Below are 11,712 nucleotides of genomic sequence, written 5' to 3' on the forward strand. Positions count from 1 at the left end.
ACAAATGAATGTCATGATCTTATGTAATGCAGGGGTGTCAACTCCCAGACCCTACTTTGCACAATACCTAAGGCTTTGTCTCCTTTGTTCATTAAACTGGTAAACATCCTTGTTTGCCAAGATTAAGCTGACATTCTACAAGGCAGACCAAGCCTCACCTCAGTTTACCAGCCTAGTTTTTAGCTTCCTTTTTACTGCTGGCCTTTGGGAGATTTCTCTTACTTGTTTACTTTCAGCTGTGCTTTTAAAAAGAGTTTCACTCTTATTTTAACCAAAGCTTCTAGATGCTTTCTAGAGTGAGATTTTTAGGATCTAGGGATTTTAATTACTATTTGTTTAATCTATCAGAATGTAAAACACTAGCACAGCATCTTATACATATATGTGAAACAAATTAAATATAATCCCTCAAAACTGCTGTTCAGAAGTTTAAAAATTGTTAGAATCACATAATTGTTTTGAGCAGCATGATCCCATTTTTCTTCCTTTTTTTTTTTTTTTTTTTTTTTGCTTCCTTACTCTAATTCTCTTACTTTGGAAACAGTTTTTAAACCAAAATTGCACTTTTAGTATCTCCTTGATGTATCTTTTATGGGAATCATGAGTGTATCTTAATTCCTGTTTCATCTTTCAAAACCAGTTACTGATTCTTACTTTTTTTCCTGTTGTTGACTCCTTCGTCATTCCTTAAGATGTCAGATGGAAATGATGTAAACAAGAACATTATTAAAAGTTTACTATGGGATCCTACATTGCAGGATCTTAGAGGTCCTCTAGAACATGGTCTCCAAAGTGGGTGACAAGATGATTTGAGGGTATTTATTTTTATAAAAGAGGGAGAAATTAAAGCTTTATTAATATGCACCAATACACATATAATTTAAAAAAAATTTTTTTAATGTTTATTTATTTCTGAGAGAGAGACAGAGCATGAGTGCGGGAGAGCCAGAGAGAGAGGGAGACACAGAATTGGAAGCAGGCTCCAGGCTCTGAGCTGTCAGCACAGAGCCTGATGCAGGGCCTCAAACCCACAAACCATGAGATCATGACCTGAGCCGAAGTCGGACACTTAACCAACTGAGCCACCCAGGCGCCCCTAGATGTACAAAAATTTTATTTTGAAATATTTACTTTTGAAGTAAAAGCTCAAAATTTTTACTAGTGAAGTGTGGGAACATGATTCCTGTGAATAGCAGTGCTATCCAGTAGAACTTTTCTTGCAGTAATGGAAATGTCATATATCTGTCCTCTATAGTATGATAGTCACTAGCCACATATGGCTGTTGAGCACATGATATGTGGCTAGTATGACTGAATTTTTAATTTTATTTAATTTTAATTAAATTTAAGTAGCTTTGGGGCACCTGGGTGGTTCAGTCGGTTGAGCGTCTGACTCTTGGTTTTGGCTCAGGTCATGATCTCATGGTTCATGGGTTCGAGCCCTGAATCAGGCTCTGTGCTGATAGTGCAGAGCCTGCTTGGTATTCTCTCTCTTTGCCCCTGTCCCACTCACGCTTGCTCACTCTCTCTCTTTCTCCCTCTCTCTCCCTCTCTCAAAATAAATAAATAAACTTTAAAAAAATTTTAATAGCCTCATGGAGCTAGTGGCTCCTGTATTGGACAGTGCAGATCTAGAGCAATCTGGGGGAGGAAGTGACATATAAATAATAGCTATTATTTATTGAGTGTTTCCTTGGTACCAGATTGCATACTTTGTGTATCCTGTACATTTTTTCATTTAATCCGGAAACAACCCTTGAAGTTTAGAAAGAAGTTCCGTAACTTGGTGAAAAGTGCAACTGAATTAGAAAGCAACAGAATCAGAATTGTAACCCAGGTCTAACTCCTTTTATCTTTTTTTTTTTTTAAACAACTTTATTGAGGTGTAATTGACTTAGAAACACTGTATATATTCAAGATCTACAGTTTGGTATTTTGATACATGTATATTGTAAATGATCACCACAAGCTAATTAATGTATCTATTACCTTTACAAAGTTATCATTTTCTTTCGCATGTGTGTGTGTGGGGGGGGGTGGTGAGAAGGCTTAATTTAATAATTTAAGATCTAACCTTTTAGCAAATTTTCAATATACAATATAATTTTTGTTAACTATAGTCACTAGGCAGTACATTAGGTCTCCAGAATTAATTCATCTTGCATAACTGAAACTTTGTGTCCTTTGATCAACACTACCTCATTTCCCTTTCCCGCCCCCAACTCCTGGCAGCCAGTAATCTATTCTCTGCTTCTGTGAATTTGTTTCATATTCCACAGAGAAGTGAGATCATGCAGTGTTTGTCTTTGAGTCCAATGTAATTTCACTTAGCGTAATGCCCTGCAGGTTCATCCATGTTGCCATTAGCAGAATTTCCTTTTTTTTTTTTTTTAAGGCTGAATAATATTCCACTGGATATATACACTACATTTTCTTTATCCATTTCTCTACCAGCAGACATTTAAGTGTTTTCCGTATCGTCGCTATTGTGAATAATGCTGCAGGTAACACAAAAGTACAGATATATCTTCAATATCTCCTGCCATCATACTTCAGTGAGTTCCAGCATGGAATGTCCCAGTACCACATCAACTGCAAATCCATACCTGTGCCTCCCTCCCTATACCTATAAATACAGCTGACACTCTCATTTATTTCACATGAAGAAATAATATACCTGAGAAGTCTGTGACTTTGTGAAGTTAAAAAAAATGGGGAAAGTGGCACTGAAGCAAGAGGGTTTTAAAGACTCCAGAAGGTCATAGACTTTTCAGGTATATAGAGTTTTATCTTATTTTTATTTTATATTTTATTTTTTATGAGAGCCCTCAGAGACCACTCTTTTTAAAAAAATTTTTTTTTAATTTTTTTTTTTTTATCTATTTTTGAAAGAGAGACAGAGAGAGAGAGTACAAGCAGGGGAGGGGCAGAGAGAGATGGAGACACAGAATCTGAAGCAGGCTCCAAGCTCTGAGCTGTCAGCACAGAGCCCATTGCAGGGCTTGAATGCACAAACTGCAAGATCATGACCTGAGCTGAAGTCAGGTGCTTAACTGACTGAGCCATCCAGGCATCCCCCCACTTTTTTTTTTTTAAGTTTATTTATTTTGAGAGAGAGAGTGAGCAGGGGAGGGGTAGAGAGAGGGAGAGAGAATTCCAAGAGTTGCACCGTCTTCCAGCTGAGCCAGCCAGGCACCCCTGATCAAAATTAAACTTGAAGTGACGCTGTCCTATCTAATTCTTGATCCTCCAGTCATACCATAGTTAAGTCATTTCCATAAAATCAGTGTAGTTGGTGCCAAATTTGAGTTTGCTTGAATTAGCCTTTTTAAGAAATCTACAAGCACTATGGTTTTGGAAATGTTTCTAACATGTTTGTGTTTATTTTTTAGTGCTCGCCAGAAGCCCAGAGCTAATTATTTAGAGGACAGGAAAAATGGCTCAAAACTGATTGTTTTTGTAATTGGAGGAATTACATACTCTGAAATGCGTTGTGCTTATGAAGTTTCTCAGGCACATAAATCCTGTGAAGTTATTATTGGTAAGTCTTTTTTTTCCACTTTTCAATTTTATTTTAAACAAACTCTAAATGCAAGAATATATATGTAAAACTTTGTTGTATTTTATATGTAAGACTAAATTGTTCAGTGCAAAAAGGTATTAATCATAGTGTGTTTTATGTGATGTACTAGTTTTTCCTGGTTGACCTTTTTGATAATTTGATTTTTAAATACTCTGATTTTGAAGGAATAAGCTTGAAGATACTATATGACTTAAATATTAAGTATCTTTTAAAATATTATGTTCTGCTCTTATGAAATAAATTTTGAGACATAAATACATTTTTATTACAGAAATATTTTGAATGTTTTTGTGGATGTGACATTGGCAAGTCTTGTGTGGAATTTAGTTTTAAGAATTTTATCAAAGCCACTGATATATAACCTCTCCTCGTCTATGGAATGCAACATTTGTACACCAGGTCTAAATCTAGAGCACTGCTTAATGATCCTGTGGTTGAACAGTGACTATTGTGTTCTGCCACAGGGATAGAATAACTTCCAGTTTTGCTGTTCAGCATATCAATATATAGCACAAAGAAGACAGAGCCCTAGGAGTGAATTATTAAGCCTACTGTTCAATGAAGAGGAAGGACTTGAAATATTGTGGTATAGGCAGATTTCAGGAACGTGTCCTATAGAAATTTTGCTAAATTGCTCCATGCTATGGCACTTTGCAAATTTGAGGGACAGGGCAATATAATTAACCAAGAAGAATCTATTTAAGTGCTGGCCTCTGAAAATTTATCTTTTCTCCTACCAGGTTCTACGCATATTTTAACACCCAGAAAGCTTTTGGATGATATAAAGATGCTGAATAAACCCAAGGATAAAGTCTCCTTAATTAAGGATGAATAAGGATTTTTTTTTTTTTTTTGGAGATTCTTATTAATATGTTCAACTAAAATAGATCAAGACAAGGTTGCTACCATGTAATTTAACACTGTAAATATTTTATGGAATAATGATTTTTCAAACATACTTCTTAAGGGACTTTATGATTACATATCTTTGGATTTGCCACGTTTAATAATTTAAATAGTGTTGCTTTGTAGATGATGAGAAGAAATGTTAAAATGCTTTCTAAAAGGAAATTTTTCACCTTTGGGACTGAATATATTAGAATTGTGGGTAATTTTTCACAACTACCTATGTACATATTAATTACTTACCAGATGCTTATCTGTCTTATACTGAAATATAGTTTTTTGGGAAAGAATTATTTTAAGTGAAAAGGTAGTAAAAGTAAAAACTTTAAGTGTGTGTATGATAGAATGATTTTCTATAAGTGCAGGTTTTTTTTCCATTTGAAGTTCATAATTTCTTTTATGTGTAAAATAGTATTGTCATTAATAGAAATAATTTCACAGTGTATACTGTCTTCCCAGATACTTCTAAAGAACACAATTTTATGTAATTTCAGAGTCATGTATGTTTAAATTAGAAAGCCAAAATTAATTGTGAATATTCTAAGAGAAAAGAAATGTATAGTTACAAAAATTATCTTTTTGGGGGCAGGGGAGGAAAGGGAAGTTGGGAACTTAAAAATTCTAAATCAGAGAGTTACGAAAAAAAAAAAGAATGCACCATAATCTTCCCATCAAGATAGCCCGGGTTGGTATTCTGTAAAAACAATGTAATATTTGTATAGGTTGGATAATATAAGGATGTGTTTGCACAGGTATTACACAAAAGGAATGTCTTCATTTCAACTATCTCTTTTAACCTGTCCTCCTAGTGTTGTCACATTATGCACCATAATTTTATATATTACTCATCTTCAGAGTTTTGCTTATATATAATGCTGCATTATTTGGGTACATAACCTTCGCAAACACTCAAATTTTTATAATATAAATTTCTAGCAATGGCATAGCTGGTCAAAGTATTTGTGCGTTTAAAATCTAGCTGACCCTGGGGCGCCTGGGTGGCTCAGTCGGTTAGGCAGCCAACTTCGGCTCAGGTCATGATCTCGCGGTTCATGAGTTCGAGCTCTGCTTCGGGCTCTGTGCTGACAGCTCAGAGCCTGGAGCCTATTTCAGATTCTGTGTCTCCCTCTCTCTGACCCTCCCCTGTTCATGCTCTGTCTCTCTCTGTCTCATAAATAAATAAAACGTTAAAAAATAAATAAGTAAATAAATAAATAAATAAATAAATAAATAAATAAAATCTAGCTGACCCTTGAACAACATGGGTTTATGGACACTGACCCCCACCCTCCCCAACCACACAATTGAAAATCTGCATTTACTCCTCAAAAACTTAACTACTAATAGCATACTGTTGACCAGAAGCCTTAGCAATAACGTAAACAGTCAATTAACACACATTTTGTGTTATATGTATTATATACTGTATTCTTACAATAAAGTAAATGAGAGAAAAAATGTTAAGAAAATCATGAGAAACAGGGAGCCTGAGTGGCTCAAGTTGGTTAAGTGTCCAACTCTTGATTTTGGCTTAGGGTTCAAGCCCTGCATTGGGCTCTGTGCTGACAGCACACAGAGCCTGCTTGGCATTCTATTGTCTCTCCCTCTTTCTCTGCCCCTCCCCTGCCTCTGCGTTCTCTCCCTTTCTCTGAATGAATGAATGAATGAATGAATGAATGAATGAATGAAAGAAAATCATGAGAAAATAACTTACAATACTGTACTGTATTTTTATCTAAAAAAATCTATGTTGTTCAAGGGTCAACTGTGCTGATAGGTATGACCGTTATGTAGTAAATCCATCACTTTTCCTTTATGGCTTTGGTATTATATGTTGTACTTAGAAATACTTCTTACGCTCAATATTATAAAGTCATTCACTGTTTCTTCTGGAACATTTCAATAAGTTCATTTTATTTTTACAGACAATTCATCCATCTGGAATTGACTTTAGTGTGAGAATATATGCTAGGTACGGTCTCTTAGCACTTGACATTATGTCCCATGCCTCCCCATCTCATACCAAAGGGGATGAAAGGCCAAAAATGAAGTTTTGTAGACTCCAAGGTAAGTAGGGTTCGTTCTGAACAGGTTAGGTTCTGCCAGAGATTTGCATTTGGTCAAGATTTGGAAGGTAGAGACCATCTACCACGGCTGTGCTAGTGGATAAGCAAGCTCCTGCCACCTGAAGTTTGTAGCAACCAGACTCCATGTTTTAGTGTCTGTCACCTGCTGCATGGGCACGAGGCAATGCTGGTGGCAGTAGCAGCACTGAATTTATATTATCTGGATCACAGAAGGTGATATAACCTTGAGTCTAAAAGCATGTTGGCTGGGGCATCTGGGTGGCTCAGTCAGTTAAGTGTCCGACCCTTGATTTCAGCTCAGGTCATGATCTCACAGTTTGTGAAGTTGGGCTCTGTGCTGACAGCTCAGAACCTGCTTGAAATTCTCTCTCTCTCTCTCTCTCTCTCTCTCTCAAAATAAAAATTTTTAAAAAAATTTAAATTAAAACATGTTGGCCCCCACTTTCTGCCCCTGCAGCTTTTTCTCTTGATTTTTAAGGACCTATATTCAGTCCCATTCTTTGAAATACCTAGCAGAGTTTCTGTTCCTACAGTGAACCCTGACTGATAAATTATTTAATAGAGATCCAGCTTTCTTCTTAAATACCCAGATATTGTACAGATTTTATTGGGCAATTTCTCCTTCCCCAACTAGTCTGAAATACTCCCTTTATCATAGACTTTATTTGCATTTTGGTCTGTTTCTGAATTCTGTTTTATTGACCATTAGTTTGTATTTTTCCCTATTTTAATTCATGCTGTATTTTAATGTGTGATAGATATAATCTCTACCTAAATCACTGTTACTTTTCAGAAATTTTCTGGCTATTACATTTTTCTAAATGAACTTTAGTATCATTTTGTTAATACCACAAGTTATTTTGGTATTTTTATTAGGATTGCAGTAAATTTGTAGGTTAATTTAGGAAAAATTGACACCCCTATAATATTGAAATTTGAAATTTAGGAATATATAATGTCTTTTTATTTACCTAAGTCTTTATAACCTTCAGAACCTTTATTTTCCTCATATAGGTACTGTATATTTCCATAATATCTTTCTTTTGTGATTCCATGTGAACTGGATCTTTTATGTTATTTTCAAACATTTTTTATATAAGAAAGCTATTGTTTTGATATATTAATTTCATAACTTGCTGTTTTACTAAGTAACAATATGCAAGTGCTTACTTAGAGCATTATATGTGCCAAGCAGAAGTGCTTATATTACCTCATTTAATCTTCTCATTTAATCCTATGAAGATAGGGACTATTATTATCATCTCCATTTTAAAGCTGAGGAAACTAGGGCACATAAAGGTTATGTAATTTAACCTCGATGTTTATGTGGAGAGGAAAGGCTTGACATTAATAAACAGCTCTCTTTGAATATCAAGCGTGGGAACAGTACTTTGTCAGTGAAGGGGCTGGTTTTGGGTGTCTGCATTTTATTTGTGGTCCTTGTAAGCCTTGGTTACTATCAGTCCAAGGTTAGTACTTGTGTGGAACAGAGATTTAGACTAATCCAATGCCCTGTGACAAATGGAACCAAGAGTGTGATGACAGCAAACACTGGCCCATTCACTGAGTCACTTAACACCTCAGTGATGATTTGTCCTATCACAATGATGTGAGATCCTTTGAGGCCTCCATTTTACATGTATTTTAGTCTTAGAATTGGAGTGATCCTTTGTTTCCTAAATCTCTTACTGAATTTGAAGATGTAAGTGTTCATCTCACATAAATTCTTAGTATAAGCTAATTCCACTTTCAGAATTAGCAATTACAGATTCTGATACCAAGACCCTGAAGAAGACATTTCACTGTTACAACTAAATGAAACCATTTATTCAGTAACTCTGAAGCCCACATTAATTCCTGTTGATGTGTGCTTGGCTTATAAAGTATAGTGGATTCACATTGTTCAACCATATTCACAAAAAAAATAAGAAAAATATCAGTCGTTCACAAAGACAAAAATTCTTGGATTTGAGCCCAAAAGCCCAGATCCTGGCAGTTTATTTTTGTAAGATGTGATGCCTCCATAACTCACTTCTCCTGTAGGTATTTGTAACTTTCTGTGAATTCTGTCAGGTTGCAGGCAGATTTCTTTTAAAATCAAAGGACCAAAAAAGTCTTCATCCCACAATAAAATTTCTGCTACCAAAACAACAATTTGGGCATTAAATATATTCATATTTAATATGAATTAGGTCTGTTTTAAATCTTTAAGATTCAGGGGCGCCTGGGTGGCTCAGTCGGTAAAGTGTCTGAGTTCTACTCAGGTCATGATCTCACAGTTTGTGAGTTTGAGCCCGCGTCAGGCTCTGTGCTGACAGCTCAGAACCTGGAGCCTGCTTCGGATTCTGTGTCTCCCCCTCTCTCTGCCTCTCCCATGCTCATGCTCTCTCTGTCTCTGTCTCTCAATGATAAATAAATGTTAAAAAAAAAAAATTTTTTTTTTTACGTAAATCATTAAGATTCAAATCAGTAAGATTACAGTAGAAAGGAGTGATAAAAAGATGGGTTTTCATTTGTATAATCTAATAGTTAAAGTGGATGGCTAGAATTTTTTTTTTTTTTTTTTTAGGATTTTACTTTTGAATAATCTCTCTACACCCATCCTGGGGCTCAAACTCAAAATCCTGAGATCAAGAGTTGCATACTCTCCCAACTAAGCCAGCCAGGCGCCCCCTAGAATTTTATTTTCATTTAGTTTTATAATTTTAGAGAATGAAAGCTGGGGAGAGAGGCAGGGGGAGGAGAGAGAATCCCAAGCAGGTTTCATACTCAGCACGCACTCTGACGCTGGTCTTGATCCCATGACCCTGGGATTGTGACCTGAGCCAAAATCGAGTCACTCAGCTGACTGAGCCACCCAAGCACCCCTAGAATTTTTTATTAAAGAGATAAAAGCATTCCCCCCTCATCCTGCTTGCTTGCTCCTGGCAACCTGAAGCAGCCAGAGCACAGCTACACATTGGAAGTAGACATGAAGAGGCCTCTGGACAGTGGAAGCTGCCAGATGTTTTTTTACCACACCGCTGCCCTCAACAATGGTGAGTGCCTTGACTCAGCATTGGAAATAAACAGTTAACGAGCTCGTTTTTCTGGTCTATTACTGCATCAGAATTAAAAGAGAGATCTGTCAGAATTTACACAAACAAGGGAGGAGACAGCCAAGACTACATGATCAGTAAATATAAAATTACCTTTGTAAATCAGAGCTTAGCACTTTTCCAGGACTTCTTAAGGACATAGCCCTATTTCTGTTTCTTGGATTAAGCCTGTCACAGTGATTGTTCATAATGATCCTCAGTCATTAAGGAAATATAAAATTAACATTTAGAATATAGTTTAATAAAGTAGAGGTGGGCCATATTTTTAAATAAATGATTACAGGGGTTAACTTTCTATAAAGGTTAATTGAGGGCTTAGGAACATTCACTTATGGTGGTCCTTTCTAACTTGGATTGCGTGGATTTGCTTCAGGTGTCTTTGAACTTTTAAAAATTGTGTGCAAAATTGTGCGTTCTTACATCCCTTTTCCCTGCAAGAGTGGAGTATGGGGGAGGGAGACTCCATAGCTTTCATCAGATTCTCAAAGAGCGTTGAACTCAAAAAAGGTTAAGAACTAATGAATCATATAAGAACCCTTCCAGTCAGAGAAGTATAATTTTAAACTTGAGGACAGGATAGTGATGCTTGGCACATAAAACAGGTTATCAAGTGGTGATTAAACTTAGGTAAGTGCTGAATCTAAAAGCCTCTTGAAAGAGCATATACACAGTTTAAACTCCCTTTTTTCTCTTACAGTGCTACTACCAGTGTTCACTATCTTCCTTATAATGCCACAGCTTAAAGTACCTGTAGCCACAGAGTCAGAGGCATCTTCAGGCTGGCTCTGCTTTATCTCTTCTAAGGCACTCTTAACCAGTTTCCAAGCTCCAAAGTTAAAAATAGCCTATTCTCTAGCCAGCTCTAGACAAATAGCAGCTGCCTTGGCCACCGCAAAGATCTTCAAAGTGGGAATGGATTCAACTCTCTTTACCACTAAGCAAAGCTCTGGGGGTTAGGAAACCATTTGTTGACTGTTTTGAGTGAATACAGGCCTCAGGAAAGAGGGAAAGAGCTAATGATGTGCTGTTCTGTCATTAAAGAGGTTCTAAATCAGCCTTAAAGAAGCAAATCAGGATCTTGTTCTGGCATTCTACATGAAATGTAGTTAATACCTAGTACATAGTCGTAATGAATTGTCTTTACTTTTGTCCCAAATTCATTAATACAGGACTAACGTGTTTGCGTATTTCTGACTTTAAGAGATCTTCACATAACTTATGATACAAACATAAGAATTTCGTATTATACAGAAAGTAAACGAAAAGTATACAGAAAGTATACAGAAAGATTCTTCCTTCCCTGGATGACTCCCATCTCCATTTCTTAGAGGTCCACAGAATATTTCTGTGTGTGTTTCCGGAAAATATGTATGCCCTTTGAAAAACATACACAAACGAAGTCACACTGCATGTATTATTACGTGTTTGCCTTTTTTCACTGTCTTCCCTACCCCCCCCACCCCCCCCCCCCCCCCCCCGCCCAGTGGCTACATTTTTTTCAGTGGCCGCAGAGTACTGACTGATTGCAGGACTGTTGTTATTTATGATTCCTCATTTGGGTGTTTAGATTAGCTCTACTTGGGGGCTCTTCCCATCAGTGCTTCGGTGGCCATCCCATGTGTAATACCATGGCCTATTGTGGGAGTTACCTGTAAAGTCATTGCTAATAGTGGAATTGCTGCTCAGAATTTAAGTGCTTTGACATTTGTAGAATTTGGTACCAAGTTGCCTTCTTTCCACCAGGTTGCACCACTTTATACTTCCACCCTCAGTGTATGAGAGCACCTGTCATCCCCAGCCTCGCTGATGCTGGGTCTTCTAAACTTTATTTTTTGCCATACTAAAAGGCAAAAGTATAGTCTGTTTTGTTCTGCCCTTTTTTTAAGTGTTTGTTTTTGTTTTTTGTTTTGTTTTGTTTTTTAGTAATCTGTATACCTAACATGAGGCCTGAACTCATGACCCTGAGATCAAGAGTTAGATACTCTTCCAATTAAGCCAGCCAGGTACCCCTAGTTTATTGTTTTAATTTCTTCCATTA

General features: G+C 36.6%; 1 protein-coding gene across 2 annotated transcripts in view; it reads left to right on the plus strand.

The window, feature by feature from the left end:
- STXBP3 (syntaxin binding protein 3) overlaps nt 1-4,779 on the plus strand; it is a 53,869-nt gene extending 49,090 nt beyond the window's left edge. Inside the window, exons 18-19 of one of the 2 annotated variants that reach the window (XM_015534989.2) lie at nt 3,393-3,541; nt 4,324-4,779. In XM_015534989.2, the coding sequence (XP_015390475.2) occupies nt 3,393-3,541; nt 4,324-4,418 (244 nt within the window). In that variant the 3' untranslated portion in view covers nt 4,419-4,779. Of the gene's footprint in view, nt 1-3,392; nt 3,542-4,323 lie in introns of those variants that run through there. The other variant, XM_042998095.1, reaches the window with a different exon arrangement.
- Nucleotides 4,780-11,712: the final 6,933 nt, after the last annotated feature.

Source organism: Panthera tigris, chromosome C1 (genome assembly GCF_018350195.1).
Source record: "Panthera tigris isolate Pti1 chromosome C1, P.tigris_Pti1_mat1.1, whole genome shotgun sequence".
NCBI classification, from domain to species: domain Eukaryota; kingdom Metazoa; phylum Chordata; class Mammalia; order Carnivora; family Felidae; genus Panthera; species Panthera tigris.